Source organism: Lithobates pipiens, unplaced genomic scaffold (genome assembly GCF_037356315.1).
Source record: "Lithobates pipiens isolate NorthernLeopardFrog02 unplaced genomic scaffold, aLitPip1_a1.2 Scaffold_8, whole genome shotgun sequence".
In the NCBI taxonomy this organism is placed as follows: Eukaryota; Metazoa; Chordata; class Amphibia; order Anura; family Ranidae; genus Lithobates; species Lithobates pipiens.
This window is the reverse complement of record NW_027507903.1, coordinates 341,781,229-341,809,210: the sequence shown is the minus strand read 5'-3', so window position 1 is coordinate 341,809,210 and position 27,982 is coordinate 341,781,229. Positions and strand designations below refer to the sequence as shown.

Here is a 27,982-nt window from a genome sequence, read left to right as displayed (position 1 = left end):
CCAAACAAAATTGACATCCTGTTTTCCCCAAAAAAGCGCTTTCTTTTGGTGGTATTTGATCACCTCTGCGGTTTTTATTTTTTGCGCTATAAACAAAAAAAGACCGTCAATTTTGAAAAAAAAAAAAGCAATATTTTACTTTTTTCTATAATAAATATCCCCCCCCCCAAAAAAAAAAAAAATTATATATATATATATATATATATATATATATATATATATATATATATATATATATATATATATATATATATATATATATATATAAAAATTCACTGTTTAGGCCGATATGTATTCTTCAATATATTTTTGGTAAAAAAAAAATCGCAATAAGTGGGGATAGTTATGTAATTTTTATTATACTTTTTTAAAAATGTTTTAACTAGTAATAGCGGTGATCTGCAAATTTTATCAAGACTGCAACATTATGGCGAACAGATCGAGGGGTTAAATGTGTTCCCTCAGCGCGTTCTAGGGATGGGCAACCTAAGGCATGACAGTGATCACTGCTCCCGTTGACAGGGAGCAGTATATCCCTGTCATGTCACTAGGCAGAACAGGGAAATGCCTTGTTTTTACATAGGCATCTCCCCGCTCTGCCTCTCCTCGCCGCAGTTGTGGGCCGCCGGTGAACATAGAGTTCCTGGGACCCGCGGTGCACTCACCCATTAGGCGGCACATTCAAAGGGACATACAGGTACGCACTTTTGCCTGCTCATGCCATTCTGCTAACGTAAATCGGCGTGTGGCAGTTGGCAAGCGGTTAACTTGACAAGCGGTAAACAACAAGTTTGAAAATTAGGCCTGGTCCTTAAAAGTGATTGTAAAGGCTTGGCTTTTTTATTTTTAATAACAAAAGTGTTATACTTACCCCCTCTTCTTGGGTCCCTCTTTGCTGCTCCTAGCCACTCCCTCCTTTTGAGTGCCCCTCAGCCAGCAGCTTGCTACAGGGGGCATCCAAACCGAGTCTGAGCTCTGCGTATCCATTTAGACACGGACCCCCCTCCCTGGCCCGCCCCCCTCCCTCCCCTGATTGGTTGACTGACTTTGACAGCTGCGGGAGCCAATGGCACTGCTACTCTGGCTCAACCATTCGGGAGGAGTGTCCTGGGTGGCTGAGGGGATCGTGGACCTCGTTGGAGAGAGAGGGGGCTCATGTAGGTAATTAGGGGGTGCTGGGGAGGTTGCTACACACAGGTTTTTTTTTTTTTTTTTTTTATCTTAATGCATCAAGAAAAAAACCTTCCACCTTTACAACTCATTCAGTAATATTTTTAAGTATAAGTATTGTTAAACGACCTTATTTAAATATGGTTTTGATTACAATTATTATTATTCCAAGTTTTTATTTGAGAAAGGCAGCTTCCAAATATGCAAATCAGGAAGGATACAATTGCCACAGATTTGTGTCAGAGGTCATATAAGAGGACCAGAGTCACTCAACAGAATGGAGAGGTCCTGACAAATATCAGCCGTAATGTAAACTGGTACAGGGAGTGTGAGGAAACGTCCCCTAGTGCTAACAGACTAATTATGTTATAGTGTAATAATTATGGGAGGTGATCCCAAAATGGCAAAGCTTCTGAGACAACTTCATAAGTGGTAGAAAACTGCCCAATTTTTACAGGTAGATGGAAAGACGGAGAAGAATATCAGAAGGGGGAGAGTGAGTGAGAGAGAAATAAGAAAATAAAAGGGGGGGGGGGTTTAAGGGTGGAAAAGTAAACAATGAGTTAGTTGATCTGTTGAGATGTCAGAATACCATCAATCAGTAGAAGTCACGTCAATTACAGCCTTCCCTTCCTCAGAATAGATAGACATGTTCCATAATATCCGAGTTTCTCTCGTTTCTGTTGGGCGGTCAAAACCAGGCCCAATTATTATTTTTTTTTAAACAGGACCAGTACATTGGGATCCTGATTAAGCCTGAGTCGCACTGCCGCGACTTTGAAAGTTCAAAGTCGCATGATAAGTCACGTCCCATTAACGGCAGTGGAACTGTTCTAATCGGTGAAACTCAAGTCGCTCCGACCTAGAAAATGGTTCCTGCACTACCTTGGTGCGACTTCAATACAACGTGCGTTGACTTTAAAAAAAAAAAGTCGTATGCAAGTCGCGATGAAGTTGCGTAGGGATGTCGGATTCAAAGTCGCGGCAGTGTGAACAAGAGCTTAAGGCTCATACACACGGTCGGAAAATCTGCAGTTAAATTATGTCCGATTTTTCTGATCGCTAGTATGCTGCTTTTGACAGCCGATTACGCATTTTCGGCAGACAAAAACTGGATGTGCAGGCTCCAAAATTTTTGTCTGATGTGACCACAAGGTCCAAATTTTTCCTTACATTTAGTACGGTTTTCTGCCAAAAAAAAAAATCTGAAGAGGAAGACTAGGCATGCTCAGAAATGAAAGAACAAATGCAAAACGATTCAACGCTTGTGACGTTGAATTGTATCGTCTGAAAATGTTCTGATGGTGAGTACCCTCTTCACTTTTGATTTGAGACTAGCATCCAACAAGAAACTGATGAAAATTTGTTCAATAATCTGACCGTGTGCTTTAGTCTCTTGGATCTTTTATCTTAGTATCTTGTGGCCATAAAGACCTTGGCTGTATCTGCTGAAGAACCCTTCCAGAAGCTGCCATGCTGGAATAGAGGAAAGGTAGGAGATGTAGGCTGCCAGAGGGGAGTGTATAAGGGGTCATCTATTTGCAGATTTATTTTAATCCCGAGAAGGTCACTCAAAAGAACAATGGAATTTTATCACTGAGTTAAATCAAGACCTATAGCCTCCATGTTTGTCCAGAGTTTATAGTATTAAACTTTAAACAAGCTGAACTTTAACTGCAGGAGCATCAAAAATAATGTGCAGGAACGCACAGCATACTTACCATCTTCCAGAGATTTGCCTTCTTCCAGAGATAACTGCTGTGCACTCTCGTTCACCACTCTTCTAGACCAGGATTGATTTTTCTTCAGCCATTGGGAGACCACTTATAATGTAACTTCTACATATACTGAGAATAATCCTATAAAATACCACATCTTTATAAATAGGCCCCTTTGTGTTGTAACACATCATGTAGGCTGCAGTAATTACTTACCGTAGTTGGCAATCTTCAAGCTATACAAGTCCGTTATGACCGTGCAGCCTGGGAACTACATTACATATTTATCTCCGGTATGCTGAAAATATTATTTCATAGTGTTTCAGATGCATACTTCTAGGCTCTCCCAGAGATGAGCTGAACTCTAGGGTGTAATCCAACAACCCTGTATTTATATGCATACAATTGTAGACGTTCGTTTCAATCTGAATTTTAATGAGCTTGTAAAACTATAATTATACCAGTCATCAGGGAATCCCTTGTAGAATTCCCTCAATGTAAAAGCAACAAGCGAAGCTACGAGGATTTGTTCAGTGGATAAGCAGTACATGATGTTCCATGAATGTGTGTTGCTACTCCTGTTTTTGTTATAGAGGAATCTTGTAGAAGTTGTGAAATCTGCATGGTGGATGTGATGATAGCTCCATCGTTCTTTCAAGGACTTCTTGAGATTCTGTCTTTGGGAGCCCATACATGCTCTGTTTGTAATTTGCGTAGAAGAAATCCTAACTGTGGGCTTCTGGAGTAGTTTGAAAATAAACTGAATATGTACGTACTTGCTGTATGCTGGCATGGCCAGGGGATAGCGTTTGAAAAACCTACAGGTTTACTATAAAAAAAGGACCACTGTTACAAGGTCTTAAAAGCAAAGTGAGCATGCAGCCATATATTAGTGCCCTCTGTTGCTGCATCATACCTATAGGTCCAGTTCACGTGGTGGCTATTTTAGACCCTTGGAAGAAGACTCCTTTACAACATAAATTAGTGCTGTGCGAACAACTGGTGGTGTGGTATAGAGGATGTTTCCGACGATGGTGACTCTGCTACTCCTGTATGGAGACTGTTCCTCAGGTGGTTGCCCCAAAAACATTGGTGCTGGATTTTCCTTTTTGCAGTCAAAGCTGGGTGAATACAATCAAAATAAATTTACCACAACATGATTTGATGGATTGTGCCAGTTTGTTACCAGCCATTTACCACATGTTACTGTACTGAATGGATCTAATGACTAAGCAAAGGCCTTTCATCCTCAACTTTGGCAGAAATGTTCAGCAATGTGTGTTTTTTTTTTTTTTTTTTTTTTTTAACTGGACTATAGTAAAGGTAAGGATTACCTTGCACTGATGTTTGGCTGTACAGTAGGTTCAAAATGATCCCTGGTATCTGTAAACATGTGTAAAACCAGTCTATTACCAGTAAATATATGTAAAACCAGCAGAGACAAGTAAATAAATACAATCCAACAGTGCATTATAGAAATGTATGTTTGTATTACGAAAAAACATGCAAACCTCCATGACCTTCTTTGCACAAAATAATAACCCTATCCACCCACTCCTTCTTACTCCTTCTCTAAACCCTTACTGCAAGGTTTTGTCTTTGCTTACCTGCTCAAGAAAGTTAGACTCACCCAATTCCCCCATGTAGGTCTCTTTCTGCCACTACGTTTGGATGTGGGGGACTGCTAATCTAGTGCTGCAGATGTGCTCAAGACTGCTGATCTCCTGGTCCCTCTGCTGACATCACTACTCGTCTGGTTCCTGAGGGAATTCCACTGCTGGATAGACCATAGGAAGTGACCACCTCACTCAGACAGTGATGTGGACACCTTGAAGAAGGACCCTGCAGGAAGCAAAAATGGCATGCTCAGGGCTTAAGTCCATATGACCAAGGATTTTTTTGCATTCCATTGATCAGTTAGAGGGGGTAAACGTTATCCTGTATATAGGCTTTAATGTGCCTTAGTGTCACTTGATCCAGTGGCTTTGATATTTTCCAAGTGATGTTAGTGGTAAACCAGATTTAAAATTATGGCTTTCCATTAAGGTCCTCCAAGATGTTATCCGCTCAGTGACACTGCTTTCCTTCTGGGATATAGCGGAAAGATATGGACTCCAAGGGAGAATGTTATTCACATATTAGCTGAGGCATGCAGCCAGAGCCCAATTCCCCCGGCCTATAAGCTTAAAAGCAGACCCCATTGAGGCAATCCTAGCATAGGAAACTCTTAAGAAGACCCTCTCTACATTATACTTTGGCCTACTAGGGGTTGATTGATTCACCTAAAATAAATGCTCTGTAGGAAAAGTGTCAGGCTGACATTCCTAGTTTAGACAGGGAGACCTGGGAGGAATGCTTTGAGGATGGGTCTAAATTAGTGGTATCCTCTAGAGAAAAATTGCTGCAAACCAAATTCATACATCAAGTTTATTACACACCGCAGAGACTGCATCAGATTTACCCTCATAGGTCACCAAATTGCCCCAGATGCCAATCCCCTGATAGCACATATATGTTCTGGACCTGTCCCCTTGTTATGACATTTTGGGCAGCAGTCTTTGAGAGTCTCAAAATCCGTCTACAGTTATCACTACCGGTGTCGCCCGAATTAGCTCTGTTGGGCATTCACGAGGATGACCAAAGAACCCGTTACACAAAGTTGCTCATCTCATTTTTGTTTTTATCCCAAAAAGGAAGTCCTAAAGAAATGGGCCTCGCCCTCTCCCCCGAAGGTGGACTCATGGGACTCCTCTATAAATGATGTGTTACATATGTATAAGATGACTTACACAAATAGGGGGTGCCTTCAGAAATTTGACCGGATCTGGTTACCCTGAACTGACTGAACAATTCTAATACCTCTACTGCTCTTATGGGGCACTTCCCTCAGGTAATGGGACGTCAGCCCCCCCCCCACCACAACCACTACCCACACAGGGGGTATCAATTCAACCTACTATTCTTAAATATATGCGCACTGGAAGTAGTATGCAACATTCTATGATCTAATGTGTAACGTCTACTCTTGTTTTTTCTGCCTCATCTTGGATTATTCACAGATGATTACTGTATGGCTGTTAATTGGTATGTGATGTCTTCTCAATAAAGACCAACCTTGTTTGTTAAAAAAAAATGATGGTTTTCCACACAAGCCATATGAATCGATTTTTCTTTCCTTCCACCCAGGTGGAAGGAAAGTACATTGCTCAGTTCCCCCATCAACACACTCAGTGTTGAATGGGAAATCCCTCCTGCGGAGCTACTGTGTTCTTTGAGGGGGGGGGGGGGGGGGGGGGGGGGGGTGGTTTCCAGCCATGGGGACGCAATGATTATAGCCGGTGCCAGTAAGGACTAGTTTACTTCAAAACATGGCTTCAAACACGCTTTTGTTAAAGCTCTCGTTCACATGAAGTTTGCTTTTGCTTTGTGCTTCGATGAGGCTTCAAAGAGCCTTTGGTGGGGCTTCAGTAGGGCATCAAGCGAGCTTTGCCATAGATTTCTATGGAGCCTTTGAAGCACCACTAAAGCTACATGGGGTATAATTTTTGAAGCAAGGTGTAAACAGGACTGTAAGCTAACCATTTTATTTAGTGACAGAAGCTTTGAAGAGCTTTAACAAAGCCTGTCCAAAGCCTCGTTTCGAAGCAAGTGTAAACTAGCTGTTAATGTGTGTTGAAGCAGAAGCAAGTGTAAATTGGCCCTTACTGTATAAAAAAAAAAACCCGATAGATGGAGTTCCGTAAAACCAGCCTGACCATAGATGGATTGAAATTCAGCCGGTTCAGCAGGAATTTTGATCCCTCTCTGGCTGACTTTTTAGTCTCACGGCTGCATTTGCCAACAGATCCCTTCCTGCCGGGAGAACACAGTGGTCGTTGCTAGTGGCCACAGCCGCTGGCAATAATCACATACTGAAAATCCGACATGCTGGTTGTACCCAAGTCGATCAGTGGATCAACTTGGGTACAATCAGCCTGCCCATAGATGGTTTGAATCTCGGCCAGTTCCCCGCTGAACCGGCCAAGATTAAAACCATCTATAGCGCCGCTTTACCGTTGTTTTTGTGATGCTTTTTGGGAGCTAGCGGGCGCTTTTAACCCCTGCTAGCGGCCGAATAAAGGGTTAAAAGCGCCGCTTCAGAGGCGCTGCCCATTGATATCGGTGGCCTGGTGCGCTTTAGGTGGGGTGTATACACCGCTTCTAAAGCGCCTCAAAGAAGCTGCTTGCAGGACTTTTTTTGATGTCCTGCACTGCAGTGCCCCAGCGTGAAAGCACTCGGGCTTTCACACTCGGATTGCAGATTAGGCTTTTCTCAGGTGCTTTACAGGCGGTATTTGTAAATACGCTAAAGCGCCTGAAAAATGCCTCTGGTGTGAAAGGGGTCGAAGTCCTGGAAAAACTGACCCAAGCCTGCATGCTAAAATGGAATTCTTTAGCATGTGGGTAGTGTGAAGGGGCCTTGAGTGTTGCATATAGTGCAGGGAATAAGTGGATGTGAAATTCTTGTGATATTATTCTGAATGCCAGACAAGTGATTAACTACAGTGCGTCTGGAAATTATTCACAGCACTTCACTTTTTCCACATTTTGTTATGTTACCACCTTATTCCAAAATTGATTAAATTCCTCAAAATTCTAAAAACAATACCCTATAATGACAATGTGAAAGAAGTTTGTTTGAAATCTTTGCACATTTATTGAAAAAAAAAAAAAATCTCATGTACGTAAGTATTCACAGCCTTTGCTCAATACTTTGTTGAAGCACTTTTTGGCACCAATTACAGCCTCTATTTAAACCTTCATTAAGACAGTCTTTTTGAGTATGATGCTACAAGCTAGGCACTACCCGTTTCTCCACATTCTTTGCAGGACCTCTCAAGCTCAATCATGTTAGATGTGGGGCATCAGTGCACAGCCATTTTCAGATCTCTCCAGAGATGTTCAATCAGGTTCAAGTCTGGGGTCTGGCTGGGCCACTCAAGGACATTCACAGAGTTGTCCCGTAGCCACTTCTTTGTTATCTTGGCTGTGTACTTAGGGTCATTGTTGGAAGATGAACATTCGCCCCAGTCTGAGGTCCATCAAAAATGTCTCTGTACATTGCTGCATTCATCTTTCCCTCGATCCTGACTAGTCTTTTAGTTCCTGCCACTGAAAAACATCCCCACAGCATGACGCTGCCACCACCATGCTTCACTGTAGGAATGGTATTGGCCAGGTGATGAGCGGCGTCTGGTTTCCTGCAGACATGAAGCTTGCTATTCAGGCCAAAGAGTTCAATCTTTGTTTCATCAGACCAGAGAATTTTGTTTCCCATGGTCCAAGAGACCTTCAGGTGCCTTTTGGCAAACTCCGGGCAGGCTGTCATGTGCCTTTTTCTGAGGAGTAGCTTCCATCTAGCCACTCAACCATACAGGCCTGATTGGTGGAGTGCTGCAAAGATGGTTGTTCTTCTGTGAAAGAGGCCCTCGGACATAATTCAAATTGCTTTGTTCTTGCATTGTGCAAAAGTGCCCAACAAAACTGGCATGAATGAGCTCTAAAGGGTACCCGCAGACATTAAAACATTCTACTGTGTCAGCTCTTGAATGCAAACTTGTTTTCAGGGAAGGTGGAAAGCATTCTCCTCTACTGTCTTAGTAAGTGTATAGCAACAACTATGAATTTAATGTGACTAAAAGTATAAAAAAAGCAATTCCTGGTTTTATAGCTGGCAAATAGAAAGACCTGGCTAAAAATAGTTGGCCGTTTCTAATCTCCCAGCAATAAGATATCCTCTGTAAACACCCTACCAGGGTTTGGCAACAATCCATTTAGCTGCAGCTACTTTGTCCCTTGGCTGCTTTCTTCCTTGTTGTGCCTCGCCAACACAACCAATCTGTTACAGAGAATATCATTAGAGCTCATGGAAACATGTTGACTTCTTAAAACTGAAGTTTAGGTATGGCAATTTTTACATAGTTACATTGGATGCCCCCTCCATGGCAAAACACCTTGTCCCTATGTTAATGAGGACAAGGGCCTCTTCCCCACAACCTTTGCCTAATGGTTGTGGGGGTGCTGGGGTTGACTCTTTGAAATCTGGGAGCTCCCCTCACTTCAAATGACTGAGTATAGGGTGCAAGTCCTTTATTAATCACTTAAAGACCAGCCGCCGCAGTTGTACTGTGGCATGTTGGCTCTCCTGGGCGAATCGCGAATTGTACGTCGGAAGCTTTAAGACCACTAGGGGACGTACACGCGACACCGAAGCCGATGCCAACATCATGGTCGCCGGCCACCCACGATATCTCCTGAGAGAGAGAGAGAACGGGGACCTGTCAATGTAAACAGACAGATCCCTGTTTTGTCAGGGGAGGATAGAAAGATCGTCTGTTCCTATTAGAAACAGCGATCTGTCTCCTCCCCCAGTCACTACACTGCCCCCACAGTTAGAAACACCTCCCTAGGGAACACTTAATCCCTTGATCACCCCCTAGTGTTAACCTCTTCCCTGCCAGTGACATTTACACAGTAATCGGTACGTTTTTATAGCACTGATCGCTGTATAGATGTCAGTGGTTCCAAAAATGTGTCAAAGGTGTCAGATCTGTCCGCCGTAATGTTGCAGTCCCGTTTAAACATTTCAGATCGCCACCATTACTAGTAAAAAAAATTATAAAAATGCCATAAATCTATCCCCTATTTTGTAGGCATTATAACTTTTTATATAAACCAATCAATATACGCGTATTGTGATTTTAATTTTATTTTTTTACCAAAAACATGTAGAAGAATGTATATTGGCCTAATCTGATGAAGAATATATATATATATATATATATAAATATAATTTTTTTTTTGGGATCTTTAATATAGCAAAAAGTATAAAATATTATTCTTTTTTCACAATTGTCGCTTTTTTTTGTTTAAAGCGCAAAAAGAAAGCTCTATTTGTGGGGGGAAAAAGGGACAAAAATGTTGTTTGGGTACAGCGTCGCAGGACCGCACAATTGTCAGTTAAAGCGACGCAGTGCCATATCGCAAAAAATAGCCAGGTCATTAATGGGGCAAATCCTTCTAGTCCTTAAGTGGTTAAAAACAAAAAAAAAATCCCCAGATGCACATCAGTCGTCAATCATGTTGTCCAGTGATGTCACTGTCAATCACAATGAATGCCAACCCCAACCAAAAAAATAAAATAAAATACCCTCTGATCAATGACTTATAGTGGGATCACAATAATGCGGTGGACAAATTGGACGCTGACACTTTTGACAATTTTTGGGGACTAGTGACACTAATACAGTGATCGGTGATGAAAAAAATAAGCATTGTCACTGTACAAATGTTAACATGGAAGTGGTTAACATCGGGGGGGGCAATCAAAAGGTTAAATGTGTTCCTAGTCAGTGCTTGTGTACTGTGCGGGAGGTGTTTTTTTTTTTTTTTTTTTTTTTTTTTTTTTTAAACTAAGGGAAGGCAAAGGTCTGTATCCATGCTATGCAGGAGCACAGGATTCCCTCCTCACAGATAGCCGTTCTGCCTGTGTACTGAGTCGTGTCTGCACTACTCGCCGCTGGGCTCCTTCTGTGTGTGATCACAGCAGAAGCGGGTTGCCAGAGGTGCGCGTGCACGCCCCAGACCTGGAAGTGTCAGATCATATACTAGGTACGTAATCTGCCACAGAGCGGCCACCCTGCCACACCCTATGCATGGTGGATGTTTCGCAAGTGGTTAACATGGGTTCCACTTAAATGCCATACAAGGCCTGAAGATTATGCCATTATTTTTTGATAATGCACCAAGTTGCAATGCAGTTGCACCGACTACGGTAATTATTGACTCGCTAGCTTTCGGTAAAATGCTACTTTCTACATTTATTAGGAGAAGATTATAGGAGGAGAAGGCAGAGTGACAGAGAAATTAGTTCCTTACTGGGCAGCGTACAGGCTGGGAGCAAGACACATTTCAGTCTTCTGCTCAGAGAAGATAGTTTGAATGATGCTCCTGTCATTTCATCCAAATAAAGAAATAAGTATAATGTACATGCAACTTGATGTGTCTAAACAGAGTCAGGGCTAGATGACTGTGTTTTGGCATACAAATATGATGCAGTATCTCACAAAAGTGAGTACACCCCTCACATTTTTGTAAATATTTTATTATATCTTTTCATGTGACAACACTGAAGAAATGACACTTTGCTACAATGTGAAGTAGTGAGTGTACAGCTTGTATAACAGTGTATATTGCTGTCTCCACAAAAAAAAACTCAACACACAGCCATTAATGTCTAAACCGCTGGCAACAAAAGTGAGTACACCCCTAAGTGAAAATGTCCAAATTGTGCCCAATTAGCCATTTTCTCTTCCTGGTGTTATGTGACTCGTTAGTGTTACAAGGTCTCAGGTGTGAATGGGGAGCAGGTGTGTTAAATTGGGTGTTATCGCTCTCACTCTCTCATACTGGTCACTGGAAGTTTAGCATGGCACCTCATGACAAAGAACTCTCTGAGGATCTGAAAAAAAAAGAATTGTTGCTCTACATTAAGATGGCCTAGGCTATAAGAAGATTGCCAAGACCCTGAAACTGAGCTGCAGCATGGTGACCAAGACCAAAGAGTGGCTTAATAGGACAGGTTCCACTTTTATAACAGGCCTCGCCATGGTTGACCAAAGAGGTTGAGTGCACATGCTCAGTGTCATATCCAGTGGTTTTCTTTGGGAAATAGACGTATGAGTGCTGCCAGCATTGCTGCAGAGGTTAAAGGAGTAGTGGTGGTGGTGGTGGTGGGGGGAGGGGGGTGGATGTCAGCCTGTCAATGCTCAGACAATACGATCAAATTGGTCTGCATGGCTGAAGGAAGGAAGCCTCTTCTAAAGATGATGCACAAGAAAGCCCGCAAACAGTTTAAAGACAAGCAGACTAAGGACATGGATTACTGAAACCATGTCTTGTGGTCTGATGAGACTAAGATAAAATTATTTGGTTCAAATGGTGTCAAGCGTGTGTGGCGGCAACCAGGTGAGGAGTACAAAGACAAGTGTGTGAAGAAGCGGAGTGTAAAGGTGATGGACTGGCCAAGCATGTCTCCAGACCTAAACCCTATTGAGCATCTGTGCAGCATCCTCACATGGAAGGTGTAGACGCTCAAGGTCTCTAACCTCCACCAGCTCCGTCGTGGAGGAGTGGAAGAGGACTCCAGTGGCAACCTTTGAAGCTCTGGTGAACTCCATGCCCAATATTGACACTTTGGGCCCAGTTTTGGACATTTTCACTTGGGGGTGTACTCACTTTTGTTGCCAGTGGTTTAGACATTAATGGCTGTGTGTTGAGTTATTTTGAGGGGACAACAAATTTACACTGTTATACAAGCTGTATACTCACTACTCTACTTTCTAGCAAAGTGTAATTCTTCAGTGCTGTCACATGAAATGATAAAATATTTACAAAAATGTAACTGATTAGGCTTTAGGAAGTGACTGTTGTTTTGAAAAACACAGAAGTGTACTAGTGAGCACTCACAATCACTATGTTGCTAAGCTGAGTAGTAATGTTTTATCAATTAGACATATGCACATGGGCACATTTGCCCATGCAGTGTAAGAAAAACAAAAGGGTGCATTTTAGTGCCTGGTAGCCCCTGGGTGAAAGTAGCTGTACACATCTATGCACCACTACTTGCATAAAGTAGTACATGTGCACAGATGTAACGTCCCAAATGCATACTACCTGTGTTTGGACATTTTGTCTGTATGCATACGTTGCTTTATACACAGGAGTGTACAGCTGCTTTTAGCCATTTATGTCTATGGGTATCTATACATCTCTAGGGGCTCCTGGGGACTAAATTTTGCCTGCTTGTTCATATTCAGGAAAATGTGCCCATGTACAAGATCCCCTACCCTTCCTGGTTCAGATATTAGCTTTGTGGGTCAGCTTCCTGATCACTGGACAGGGGTCACAAAGGTGACTTCTGTGAATGACAAGAGGGCGGGAAGGTGACATAGGAAGCATCAAAACCAAGACATAAGCCGATCGCCTGTCTGGCTGGGCAAGGTGCAAGTGGTATGGCCTTATTCACACCTTTGCAATCAGGTAACGTATCCAGATACACGCTTCTTGAACACGTGCCATTATTCCTTAATGACACCCCAAATGTGGCTAGCAAATGAGTATTTTGTAGCGTGAGGCTTACTCCGAAAAACGGTGCAGGAGCTACCCTGGTGCATTTGTCGCGCGTAGGGCAGCCCATTCAAGTGAATGAGCGTCCCTATACTGTGGTGTGCAAAAAAGCATGGATAAAAGACGCACATGCACGTCGGGCAGTTGTAAATAGGGCAGCTGTTTATTTTTAAGAAAACAGTCCCTTCCCTGTCAAGTAGGAGCTGTGCTGGGGTCTGTGAAGTATATTGACCTGCAGCTACAGTACAGATCCTGAGTTGTGCGGGAGACGGACATGCTGATTGTAGGTCAATTGTGGCTGTCCATACGATACCGGAGTGTATAATTGCACAGAATGGGGCTCTAAGCCTCTCCAACATAGAACATGTTCCTGGTTTTCCCATAGGGTAGAATAACAAAACACTTTCTAGATTAGTATGTAATACTTACTATTTCATTATTCAGAAGAAAATGTTTACCATCATTGCTGTACTCCGTAAACCACCTTTTATACAGTGGACCAATTTTATAGAAGCAATTTTTATACATTATATATATATATATATATATATATATATATATATATATATATATATATATATATATATATATATATATATATATATATATATATATATATATATATTATACTGTATATCTCATATACTATTATGAATTTGCCTCAATAGTGTGGTTTTTACATGTGTTGTAAAATACATACAGTTTATAGGTCAAGCTTTTTTATGTTTTTGTGTGACTATTTTACATATTTTTGTACTAGTTGTTGGCATGTCCACATCAGCTTTAGGTTTAGATCTGTTTGCAAATGCAGCCCTGAAAGCTGGCCATAGACTGATAAAAATTCCTGCTAAACCAGAGGGCTTTTGATTCATCTGTAGGCAGACTGGTTGTACGGAAGTCGATCTAGCTGTTGGTACAGGTTGCTTTTTACCCAGTCTTGCGCCGCGATTTTGCGGCCAGCGGTCAAAACGTTCCTATCCGGAAAGCAAAATAACTTCCCTCTCCTCATTCAGGAGAGGGAAGTTAGGGGAGGTTGAACCTCCTCTAACCTCAGAAGCTCTTAAATGATCCTACAAGCCTATGTGTACATGCACACAGACTTTTATGGAATGACGTTTAGGAGCTTTGGCAACAAAAAAAATGCCAAAAGCACCTAAACTCAAGTTTAGGAGCTTCTTGTGTACATGGAGCCTTAGAGGAAAAGCTCCCATTGCATTTTGATCAGCAATTACAACGTGCTGTGGGATACCAACATACACAAATTAAATTAATCACCTTGTAAAAAAAAAAAAAAATTCTGTTTAAAATAAAAATGAAAGGCAAAACTTGTGTATAGGAATAAAAAAACATTTATAAATACCTTTTTCCCTTTTTTACAAGCGATCAAATTCCTTCTGTTCTCAGCTACATAAGAGCACGGGGAAAGAGAAACAGCAGCACACTGAACTTCCCAGTGAATGGCTGTGCAGCCAGGGTGTGTCAGGACTGATCATTGGAAGAGCATTTCTCTCCTGCTTAGTGAGGTCAGTTTTTAATAGGAAAGCAGAGGAACTAGCAGGATCACCAGGGATTTCACACAAAGGAAGCAATACAAAGAGAACAGGATACTTTCTCATACAAGTACATGGTACATACTCTTGAAAGTGTTACTAAGGTCAATTAAAAACTAAAATAGCAAACATGTTATACTTGCCTACTCTGTGCAGTAGTATTGCACAGAGAGGCCCCAATCCTCCTTTTCTTTGCCCCCCCCCCCTCCGCTGGTGATTTTGGCTGCTCCTCCTCTTCCTGTTTGTGTATCCCCATAGCAAGCTGCTTACTATGGAGGCAAACGGTGTCTGCGCGCTGCAGAGCTGTGTCTGTGAAGCCGCGCTCCATAGACTTGTACAACGGGACTTAGCCCAGCCCCCACTTCCTCCTTACTGTATTTGATTGACACTCCAAAATATATGCAGCTGTGCACAGTGCTGGATCTATTCTCTCCTCGCTAATTCCTTCACTCAGGGAAGGGGGGACATAAATAGAAAGCGTTTTTTACCCTAATGCAAGGAATGCATTAAGATAAAAAACGTTTTTAGCTTTAGTATTACTTTAATGCTAGCAGAAGCACACCTATTCAGTAGTTATTGCCAGGATGGCGCAATGAGCAGTATTTTGTCTTTCAGAAATATGGTCCTAGCATTTCTGAAATTGCAGAGAAAGTATATTATGTCATGGTTTAGATACCAGCTGTGTGTAGGGGATATTACAAAGCCCCTTTTCAGACTCCTCATTCTGTATTGTAGATATCCTACACACTATTGCCATACAGCACTGTGTGGGTTTTCAAGGGCTGTGCAGTTCTTCTTCCCCTTCCCCATTCCCCTTATCCTTAGCAGCCCCATTTGCCTTACATTAAAGTGCTTTGTGGAGTTGAAGCACATTAGATGACTTGGGTGATGGAATATACAAGTGATTGATGTAGTTCAGTTAGCAGCTAAGTGCTCTTAGTAGAGATGCCAAGGCTACTGAATAATGGATGAGACAGAAGAGTTGTGTTGGGAATAAAGGGTTAATGCAGAACTTCACTCTCTCAATCCATATTGAGTATTTGTAATCCTTATGCTGCTAGCATTAGTAAATAGATAGGAAAGTATATAATATTTATTTGTTTTACACTTTGTACATTTCTTCAGGTATTTCCTGGTTTTCAGGCCTAGGCAAATTATGTCATACATCCCAGGAGTCTTTGGGAGGGGAGGAGGGGTTTTCTCAGTAAAGCAAATCCTCCTGCTTGCATGCCTGAGCTAAGGGCAGATGGATTCCAGGAAGTAAATGCTACATGAATCAACTGCCCTTACTCAGGATGGCCATGGCGAGAATTCTTAGGGGGTGTTTAGTGTTTTTCGTTTGTGGTACACAGATGCAGTGTAGTTCTGCTTTAAAGAGGAGCTATAGTTCTCTGAGTAATTACCAATAAACATATTGTTGTGCTCCTTAATTTTAGTTGTTTTTACATCAGGCATTATTGCTGGTAAAAATTTCTAAGCTATTTTATTATAGCTTAGCTACCGACAGCCATAACAACTGCTGGCATCTGAAAATGGCAGATGTATTTTGTGCAGCTGGCTACCCAGCATGCACATCACTATCTTGTGCATGTGCGGTAACAACACAATGGCAACATCTGTGGAAGAAAAATGGTGCCTAAGTCTGTCTGGAATCGCATCATTTCCAGTTCTGAAATAACGCAATATCAGAAACGGAGGATGCCCCTTGACTCCTGGGATTGATGACACTGATATATCTCAGGAGCCAACGAACGACTGGAAATGAAGTGTGGGACTTTCAAACAATAAAAAGGTACTTGGACAAAAAAAAATTCAAAGATTATAGACCAAGGTATTGGCCACTAGTAGGGACTGTTTCTAGGGCCTATTTTACACAATTGTCAAAGACAATTTGTGTGGAAGAAACACACGAGCTTCATTGGTCAAGGTCATTAAAAAACCGGGTCCTTTTAGCTTATAGCCAGATTCAAATATATAAAGATTCGATACTTGTTAAATTTCATTAGAATAATGAATCAGTCATTTCCTCAAACAATCAAGTACCGTATATAAAGGGTCAGCAAAGGGTAAAAAATGCCCTGGCCAAAAGTAGTCTGCTGCCTCCTCAGTTTTTATGATGGCAATTTGCATATACTCCAGAAAGTTCTGAAGAATGATCAGATAAATTGCAATTAATTGCAAAGTCCCTCTTTCCCATGAAAATGAACTTAATCCCCCCCCAAAAAAATTTCCACTGCATTTCAGCCCTGCCACAAAAGAACCAGCTCATGTCAGTGATTCTCTCGTTAACTCTGGTATCAGTGTTGACGAGGACAAGGCTGGAAATCACTCTGTAATTCTGATTGAGTTAGAATAACAGACTGGAAGATTTAAAAGGTGGGTGGTGCTTGAAACCATTGTTCTTCCTCTGTTAACCATGGTTTCCTGCAAGGAAACACGTTCTGTCTTCATTGCTTGGCACAAAAAGGCAAGGAAACTAATGCTACTAAGACTGCACCTAAATCAACCATTTATCTGATCAAGAACTTCAAGGAGAGAGGTTCAATTGTTGTGAAGAAGAATTCAGAACGCAAAGGAAAGTCCCATAAGCGACAAGGCCGTCTCCTACAGTTGATTCAGCTGCAGGATTGGGACACCACCAGTGCAGAGCTTGCTCAGGAATGGCAGCAGGCAGGTGTGAGTGCATTTTGCACGCATAGTGAGGCGAAGACTTTCAGAGGATGGCCTGGTGTCAAGAAGGACAGCAAAAGAAGCCGCTTTTCTCCAGGAAAAACATCAGAGACAGACTGATATTATGTAAAAGGTACAGGGTTTGGACTAGTGAGGAATGGGGGAAAGTCATTTTCTTTAAAGAATCCCCTTTTGCGATAGTTTGGGGCATCTGGAAAAACCTTATCCAGAGAAGAAAAGTTGAGTGCTATCGGTAACAGTAAAGCATCCTGAGACCATTCATGTGTGGGGATTCTTCTCAGCAAAGGGAGTAGTCTCACTCACAATTTTGTCTAAGAACACAGCCATAAATAAAGAATGGTACAAAAATATCCTCCGAGAGCAACTTCTCCCAACCACCGTCTAAGAACAGTTTGAGGAAACAATGCCTTTTCCAGCAAGATGGAACACTTTGCCAAAAGGTAAAAGTGATAATTAAGTGGCTTGGGGAACAAAACATAAGAATTTTAGGTCCATGGCCAGGAAATTCCTCAGACTTTAATTCCCATTGACAAACTTGTGGTCAGTCCTCGAAGAGGCAGGTGAACAAAAAAACCCCACAACTTCTGACAAACTCCAAGCATTGATTATGCAAGAATGGGCTACCATCAGTCAGGATGTGGCCCAGAGGTGGATTGATAGCATGCCAGGGTGGGTTGCAGAGGTCTTGAAAAATAAGCGTCAGTACTGCAAATATTGACTCTTTGCATAAACTTATTTTATGCACAGTTTTATATCCGTTTTTTTTTCTTCTTTTTTAACACTGACAGTGCTGTCAATCCAGAAGGTAGTCGGTTGTATTGGATGAGGTCTTGTGCTGACTGACAAGCTACCGCCTCATTACTCAGCAATGGCAATGGGCTGACTGACAAGCTACAGACTCATTACTCAGCAGTGGCAATGCTGATAGCTACACTCCCTGCAATATTTTTTCATCCCACTGTAGTTCAACCATACACAGTCTATAGGAGAGTGGTAACTGCTCTGAATTCTGAAAGGAGCAGTGCAGCATTATTGCCACACCATCACAGAAAGCTGCATTTGGTGGACTTCACATGCATGCTCAGCTTGTGTTTTGTGGGGAACTAAGAGAAAACTGTATGTCCATATGTATTTATATTTAAGTGCCGCAGCACATATTTTATTATCAATGTTGCACTTCCTGTCATTTTTAGGCCATGAAGTCAGGGATTTTGGCAGTCATGTTGTATGTAACCTAGTTTTATACTTATGTTTCTAAACCTGGTATTTGTTTCCTATAGTTACAGAATGAAGAGGAGCCTGTAGAAAATCCCCAGGGTGCAGCAGACGCTCCACCTCCATACAGCAGCATTGCTGGAGACAATGCAGGTTAGTGATATATTTTCTTCATTTCAGAAATGCCTGAAAACTTCACTTTAGCAGCATAAAGTCACGTGTCACCTCTTGCTTGTTAAGCCTTAAAGGATCTAGATTAGTGTTGCTTCCGTTGTTACATGCAAGACATGAATATTCAGCATATAACTCCGGCTTTTAACTCCATCAGCTATGTAAAGAATCTCCGGCAAAGGACATTCATAACCAGGCAGCACTGGCAGTACCTTTTTGTATTTATTAAGGAAGTTTTGTATTTATTTAACAAAACTACCACATCAGTAGGAAAGCTGAAGTGTAAAGAGTTTAGAGTAGTCTACCATGCTTTGATCCTGCTCTGGGACCGGAAGCTGAATGTCTCCACCTGGCATTGTCCCTACTGTAATAAACTAACATTGGTGCACTGTTAAAGGATAGGTTCAACTTTTAAACATGTCACAGCTGCTCTCCCCCACAGCGGTGTCATTTGTTTCAAGGAATCTGTGAATGAAGAAACTACAAGTCCGTCTTCCGCTGCAGCAGATTGTTTAAAATTCTCAGTGGACTACAAGGGTGCTAATGAGCACCCTCCAGTTTATAGACTCTTTCAAACATAAACCGCTTTCAAATGGAAAGTCCATACAGAGTCACAGGCAAGAAAGCTGTAGGCAGTGAAAAAAACAAACTTTTTTTTTCTTCAAAAATTCAGTATCTGCATTTATTATTTTTCTTCAGAAAGGGGAACTTAGCCTTTAAAGGGTTTGTTAACCCACATGTCTTACTTTATATAATCTGCTTGGTCTTCTAAGGATATGTCCTCCTGTGTATGTGTTTTATTAAAAACAAAACAAAAAAACTGTGTATATACCTTATTTGTGAGCGCTGCCTCTCTCCTCTCCCCGTCTGACAGATGTAGTGGGAGGGGGCAAGATTCTCCCGCTGACGTCAGTCTGGAGGGGAGGAGGAGAGAGCCGGCACGTCACATGACCACTGATCAGCGCTCACAAATAAGGTATATACAGCTTCTTCTTTTTTTTTTCATACAACACATACACAGGGGGACATATCATTAGAAGAAAGAACAGATTATTTAAAGTAAGGCATGTTATTACAACAGCAGCAGGGGGGAGGGGGGGAAGTATAAGCTATTTCTTGCTACCTTATTCCCCGCTCCCCCAGCAGCTGGGACTCTTCTACACTGTATGAGGCCAGTCCTCGCTGTCTTGCATTGTACAGAACATCAGAGAGCTGTGACTGGCTTAGCATTAAAGTGAACAGACTTTCAGCAGTTCAGTTGTACAGAGAGGGGGGGAGTGAGAAATACGGTAAGTATTTGAACTTTTCCTCTCTCCCCCCTGACCCCAGCCAAACAAGCATTTATCCCATGTAGTATGGCAGTGTAAAGGTAACAGCAGCCTGGAGTAGGGCTTGCATAATAAATATATGTTCTATATAATAGATAAGGCTTAACGTTTTTGTTACTAAGGAGAAGCAACTACTCTGAGCATCAAACAGCTCCAGAGTTGGGATTTAAAGAGTCACTGTCTCTTTACTTATGCATGGTGAGTTGACACTGTCTCTACAAAATGCATCCCTTGACCTCGTATAAATACCTTACCTGCAACCCCTTACGCTTGCTTGCTTTTCTTTAGCTGGTGCTTAAATCAGCCGTGTCGACAACCCAGGAGAGCAGTGACATCACTCCCCCTGGTCATGTGACTGAACAAATGGCTGCTATGCTTGGGCAGTGTTAAAGGGTAGCAGTTCACATGCTCTTTCATACCTGGAAGAGCCTGGTAGTATATACTGTGCAGGAGCAAGGAGCTACAAGCTAAGGTAAGTATATGGGAGTTGGGAAGGTGGAGGGAGCTATTTTCATAGATACTGTCATTTTGCCCTGCTTGGACAAAGTGACAGTATCTTTTTAAAGACTTTTTGTGGTAGCAGAAATAACCTGTAACAATTTCTTAAAGAAGTAATTTTATTTTTTATATTAAACAGCATTTTTTGACTACAAAGATGAGCCTGGTTTCCCCAAGCCACCATCTTACAATGTGGCAACATCCTTGCCTAGTTATGATGAAGCTGAAAGGACTAAGGCAGAAGCCACAATACCCCTTGTTCCTGGACGAGTAAGTACTCTTTTTGTGTCAGTATCCAGACTTGTTTACTGCAATTTATTTTACCAGAGAGTGCTTAAAGATGAACTCAATAGATATATATACTATGTACTCTAGCTAAATAGACACTTGGTCCATCAAGTCTTTCTGCTGCTTGCTGGCTGTGCTCCAGCTTGTGCCTGAGAAGATTCTTCAGCACCTGTCTGACAATCATTGGCAGCAAGTGACAGAAGGACCTGAAGGAGGCACCAAGAACATCTTCAGTGAAGCAACAATTAACCCCAGGTTCATGCCACTCTAATCTTATATATATGTGTGTGTGTGTGTGTATGTGTATATATGTATAATCTTTTTTTTGTGGACATTTCTTGTAGTTACAGTGGAATAATGAACTCCTATTTTTAAGCTGGGTATATAATTTAATGTCTTTATGCTGTTATACCTCCATGAAATCAGTTAATATTTGGTTCAAGGTTCTGGTACAATATTTTTATTAGAATATAAGAGTACAGCTGTAATGATCCCACACGGGATATGAACAGTAAGCATAACACAATACAACAGGGGATATGAACAGTAGGCATAACACAATACAACAGGGGATATGAACAGTAAGCATAACACAATACACAATAGACTGTATTTTCAGGCATGAACTATCGAAAAACGGTAACCCTTCAACCAGAGCCAGGGGTCGAGCCAGGGTGCAACACAGGGTGCCTAAGCTGACTCAGGGGCTGGGGTGTGGAGCAATCCACAAAAATTGGGATAAAAAAAACATACACCAGACACACAAAAACGAAAAAGGAGGTGTTTAAAAAAGGAGAGAGGTGAAGGGGAAGGGGTCAGAAAACGAATTAAGAGGTGAGAGGAGCCACAGAAGAGGGAAGAGAAGCGGAGAATAGGAGTTGGGGTTTTCCTGGGCCGGGAGGTGAAAGAGGTCAGTTAGAGAGGCCCAGGCTGGTCGGGTGCAAAGTTGGAAGAGTGTAGGACCACCATGGGGCCCACACTTTGAGATTTAGCAAGGGAGGCCTGGAGGTTACAAGTCCTCTTCTCATTAATCGTGAGAGTCATTAAAATGTTCTTTACTCCTGCAAACGAAACAGCAGGATTTTTTCCAGGCCCTAGCTATTTCACTCTTACTGGCGATGAATAAATAGGTGGCCAATTTCTGTTGATAGGAGAAGAGGCCTGGGATCGGGCAGTGAACCAGGGCCAATTTATGTCCTTACGGGTAGGTACATGGAAGAAAGTGAACAAAAGTCCAAACACCCTCAACCAAAATTCCACTAGGTGGGAGCTGGACCATCAGATAAGAGATTGTTTTTGGGGGGAAATTTTTCAGAAAATCCCATAATCTGATCTGTTCGTTAATATAACACCTGTGGTAGAGCTTTCTGTTTTTCTAAAAATGCTATCATTTTTTTATTCCTTAGCTTGCAATTTATGTTTCTAGTAGCAGATCAAATATTTGGGAGCTATGTTTATGTATTATTTCTTTTGTATATCCTTTAAACTACTGCAAGGCACAGAATTAGGCTTCATTCAGACAAGCGCCGACACCAACCTCCCCGCAGGCTGCCTTTGTTTTGTCATCTGCATCTGCATCTGCCTCAAACTGCATGCAGGCAACCTGTAGAGGTGAATGTCAATGCAGCAGCTGCATGACCCTGAATGCAGGGCCATAAAGCCAGTCCTGGGCAGCTGTCAAATTTTGACATGTAGCTGTGTTTCTATCCACCTCTGTAGGCTGCCTACATGCAGCTCAAGGTGCTGGTGCCTTTCTGAAGGCAGCCTATTTACCATATATTATATACAGTAGGCTTACCCAAGATGGCTGCCAGAGTCTGTGGTTGTGGACATTGCTTGTCATCACCCTGGCTTTTTCATTTCTCAAGTTGGCCAGTCTTATCCTTTACAAAAGAATGCAATGGCACATTCTACTGCCGCTGGAGCCTGCATTTACCGGAAGGTAGGCAGCAGGCTTAAATCCTTACAAAGTACTTTGGAGGGGATTGTAAGTCTATCATAAATTACTCAGTAGCATGAGCTTGAAATCACCAAATAAAAAGACATTGATGGTGAAATAAAAAAAATTCAGCATTAAAAAAGTACAGTAATAATGCATGTTGTCAACACCTCAGTTGCGACAAATAAACTACTGTAGAACCATCACCATGGTGTTGGCATCCGCCAATTCCGAATGTGTTGTTGGATGCCTGCATCTCCCCATTGTAGCTTTCCTTCCCAGATATTATGCCACTAGTTTGTCCCTGCAGCTGTGAAAGGACACAAAAGTGATGTAGTACTAGAGGGGAGACGCATCCAACATACTCCGCATGGGAGCAAAGATTTAATGCAACGTATGTACTGTTAATTACCAAAACAAAACTTTATAAAGCTGTTTTTATTTCAACGATGACCCTGTAAAGAAAAATACCTTTTTAAACCTGGGCACTCTGGTTCCTCCTACTAACTCCTAATACTGAAGATGGGTCAGTGGAAGGAACCAAAGTGCCCAGCGGGGGACACACCTGCATCTGACACACCTGAAAGTGTTTGAGAGCAGTGGCTCTCTAAGCTCTTTAACAGAGTGCCTGTCAGGAAGGCATTAGGCTGCTTGTTTTTCAGGGAGCTCTTGGTTTATTTTTATTTTTTTACTATGGCGACAGGATTGCTTTAAAATGGATGTAAACCCTCTCCTATACCCAGTGAAGTGAACAGCCTCAGATGATGCACAGGGATGAAACAAATCTCCCTACATAAGTTTTACATGTATAGCTGCTGTCTTCAGCTTGCTATAGTCTTAACAAAGTAAACATCGTATTATGCCGCATACACACGGTCAGAATTTCAGCCAGCAAAAGGCCGATGAGAGCTTTTCATCAGAAAATGCGACCGTGTATATGCTCCATCGGAATTTTGCTGGCCGAATTTCCGCCAGCCAAAAATTGATAGCATGTTCTTAATTTTCCCGATGGAAAAACTTTCTATCGGAAATTCTGATCATGTGTATGCAATTCCGACCCGCAAAAACTCACGCATGCTCAGATTCAACTACGAGACGGAAGCTATTGGCTACTGGCTATTGAACTTCCCTTTTCTAGTCCCATCATGTGTGTTGTACGTCACCGCATTCTTGACGGTGGGAATTTGGCGTGACCATGTGTATGCAAGACAGTTCGAGCGAAATCCCATCAGAATTCCGTCGGGAAAACCATCAGAGCCTTTTCCGACCAAAATTCTGATTGTGTGTACGCAGCATTAGAATTTGTTCTTACGGTTCCAGCCATTGGAGGGGAGTCTGGGCATACACTGTGTGACAGCTGATTGGATAAATAGGAAGAAAAACAAAGATACTTGCAGAGCTGTACTGTGAACAGACCAACTCTCTACAAATCTATTTATAGTTCCCGCCCTGACACAAATTTTCAGCTGCTTTTATATCCAGTGTTGGCAAACTTGTCAGAAGTTATCATGCAGATAACAGAGGAATGGAGCAGCAGAAACACATGGGATGAGATAAGTAAACACTGCAGATATATGTGCTTAAGTAAAATTTCACGAATCGGGTTTACATCCACTTTAAGCTTAGAGCTGATCACTGTAGAACACGTCTTGGGGCATGTTTTGTGTATAACTCAGAATTAGATTATTAGTAGCAGTTATCTGCTGATGATTCAGATCAGGCCATCTGAGAACTTTGCAGTAGTAGCTTTTAAATGACTGTTCTCTTTTCTGGACGTTATCTGCTGTCATTCAGCACAGGGAGAGATTGGATACTTTTGATGATTTCTTCCCAATATCACTGGAGGTATGGCACCTGCTTCTGCCTGATCTAGAAACTGCTTCTTTTTTTTTTTTCTTTACACCAGCTTCCTGTCTGTCCCTTTCTGTGTGCTTTAAAAATGTAGCTGTAGAGAAATAGAGACACCTGTATTGGTTCAGAGGTATATAGACACTGCTGTTAAAGCCTTTAGACAGTGTGTGTTGCTTACTGTGACATTTGTAAAACGTTTTCTAAAAAATGTGTTTCCAGTTTGATTAAATTACTGAGAAAATCGAGCCTCTCATTTATTGACAAATACTTTTTTTTTTTTTCATGCAGGTCTGTCTGGTGTGCAGAAAATCATATAGGTCAGGAATCAAAGCAATTTTGATTTATGAACTGAATGATTTTCAGTAGACTGGACAAATCGACATTCATATATTTATTTGAATGGAAAAAAAAAAAATGCAGCTTTTGATTCTTGCACTCATTCACATATTAGGACCAATGTTTAAAGTATAGCTAGGTTCCTTGCATATAGGCATCATTTGTTCAGCCACACTTTTGCTAAGATAAAACTTATTCTGTTTACATCAGTAAACATCGGTCTTTCATTTAGTCCCATTCGATTTACATCTATTTTTCATCCACTTACGTTTTTTAACAAAAATAGAGATGACTTCCGTTTAAAAAAAAAAAACCTGACCTGAGCGGAAATGGTTGAAAAAAAGCAGATGTAAACAGGCAATGCCCATTTACATTGGTTTGCCCATAGAAATGCAATGTTGACCGTTTTTCATCCATCAATGGATGGATAAAAAACAGATAGAACGCACGCGTGAAAGGGGCATTAGGGCAGGCAATTCTTTTTTTTTTTTTTGGAAAGAAAGGAGAGCGATTAGAACATCTGTCAGTTCTTTTATAGCTGTCTGTACCCCCGTTAGGGAGTCTCACCCTCTATATTTGATCTGTTTACCATTATTCGGGGAATGTTGAAAGGGGAAGAAAAAAATGAAAGCTATGTAGACATGAGAATGTACAAACTCCATGCAGATGATGTCCCTGGTGGGATGTAAACCCAAGGCCCAGCTGCAAGGCACAAATGCTACAACAAACATGGTATCAGAGGAGTAGGTTCACACTGACAGCAGGAATGAAATAATGTGAGTTCATCTGTCAGTCCCGACTTCGAGGGTGATTTCAGAGACATCTGTGCTTGTTTCTGCAAAAATGTCTATTGAAATCTCACCCTGAAGTCGCCAAAAGTAGTACAGAAACTACTTTTGGGAATCGGTGCGGCGTTACACTGATTCGGACGGTGCCATTGCCGGCTATAGCCGCCGATTTGGCATGTGATTTGTCAGATTGTGTTTGAGGTTTAGCTGACCTATACTTTTTCTTAGCTGAGAAGGATCCTGCACAATGAAGATGTTTGCTTTCCTTAAATATATTCTTTATGTCTTAGAAATGCAGCATTATTAATCCTTGTCATTGGTAATGCTGGCAGCTTTCCTAGATTTGGTTTTCATTAACACAAGGTTTCACTGTGTACTTGTCCAACGAAAAAAAAAAAAGATTTGTTTTCTGGTTATCTGTTTAAGTTTAGCTCTAACTGTAACTTTATCAGCTACATTTTTTTTTTTTTTTTTTTTTTTATATCTGAAAACTGAAATGCATCCTAACTGACTATTTTCCATGACAGGATGATGACTTTGTGGCACGGGATGATTTTGATGATGCAGATCAGCTCAGGATAGGCAACGATGGGATTTTTATGCTCACATTCTTTAGTAAGTATTTTCTTCTCACTGACGTAATATGGTAATATACCAGAGATTCCCACGCTCAAAAGACCACTACGGCAAAATGCACAGCAGGGTCATTCCACAATACTGATTTTATTGGAGTTCAGTGACGTGAGCTTGTGTGTAAAAATGACCCCAATCTATGCCTCAATTTGTATTTGTGTTTGTTTCTTGGCCTTCTTCAACTCCTGGTCTTGGTGTTTGAGGTTTTCTGTATACTTCAAAAGGTCATTGGACACTAGCAATTCTGTTACTTCCAACAACGTGCCAATGAAAGAATCGCTAAATCCCAGTTCATATATATGCGAATTGGATACATTTTGAACCGCATCTGAATCGCATGATGTGAAATAACCTTGGTTTCTATTGTAGCTTTTATATATGCAGTGCGAATAGAAAAAGAGTCCTGTACATTTTCCAAGCACTGCGATGCGGTTCAGGTGCAAATTATAAGCTCATGAACTTGCATTGTAATGCTTCTAAATTGCACAATTTAGCTTTGAACACAATTTTGGCATTTTTTTTCTATTTCCCTCCTCTCCTGTGTTTATAGCTGGTTGTTAAGGAGCGGGCCGGCTTAGACCGGGTTCACACATGTGCGGTGCGATTTTCAGTTCGAATTTCCAAAGTAGCTGTTCAGCTGCAATTTGGATATGATTCTGATGCAAAATTTAGGAGTAGGCAGCTGTCAGCGTCCTTAACAGAGGACGTATCAGCTGTAAGTAAATCCATACCAAGACCCTTATCTGAGCAGGCAGCTTGGCAGGCAAGGAAAGGGGATGATAACCCCCGGGAAGTGGTTAAATATATATATAATAATATATCATAATATCATATCAGCGGCATCATTCCAGTATGTATATCTGTATATTTTCAGTCTGCGATTCTCCTTCATGCAGAAGTGATCTGAATGTATAATTAGCAACTCAATCCCCGCTGCCGCCTCTTCCGGGCTCTACCATATGATCATGATGCCTGGGAGCGATGTGGCTGGCAGGGATGGCTGCCTTGAGCAGAGAGAAAGGAATGGACGTAGTTCCCCTCTCTCTGGAAACATGGGAGTGACGAGTTATGTCATCACTTCCAGTTCCGCCTCTTTGTTTACCTTGAGACCAGGAAAGCAGCTGAACAGACCATATCTGATCGGCTGCATGGGAGGCTAGAGGAGAGATTTGGGGGCTGTCGCAAGGGATGTTGTTTATCCCTTGTGATGGCAATAAAGTTACCCCCGCCCCCCCAAAAAAAGTGTAATACTTTAGTACTAATGCAAACACATACGTTACTCCCGCACCCATATGTAATGATTGCACCACATGTGAGGTACTGTTTGTTAATTCATAAAAGTTTTTTTTTTTAAATTGCATTTGAAAAACCGCAGTGCAAATACCGTGTGACCGTGTGAAATTGTAACACCCACCATTTTTCACCATTTTGTTGTATGGGGCCTCTGCTAAAAAAAATATATATGGGGGTTCTAAGTATTTTTCTAGCAAAAAAAAAGTTGATTTTAACAAGTAGGAACGAAGTATCAGAATTGGCCCGGATGAGAAGTTGTTAATAAGTGAGTCCCCGTCCCCCCCAATGAATATGGGGTAAACACGGAGACAGTTTTTGACAAGTCCTTTAAAAAAAGAAAAAAGTC

At 41.6% G+C, this 27,982-nt stretch overlaps 1 protein-coding gene across 1 annotated transcript in view; it reads left to right on the top strand.

The window, feature by feature from the left end:
* NDFIP1 (Nedd4 family interacting protein 1) overlaps positions 1–27,982 on the top strand; it is a 71,660-nt gene that overhangs the window by 26,132 nt on the left and 17,546 nt on the right. The window contains exons 2-4 of the mRNA XM_077473132.1: positions 18,577–18,664; positions 20,648–20,778; positions 26,238–26,325. Coding sequence (XP_077329258.1) covers positions 18,577–18,664; positions 20,648–20,778; positions 26,238–26,325 — 307 coding nt within the window. The remainder of the gene's footprint in view (positions 1–18,576; positions 18,665–20,647; positions 20,779–26,237; positions 26,326–27,982) is intronic.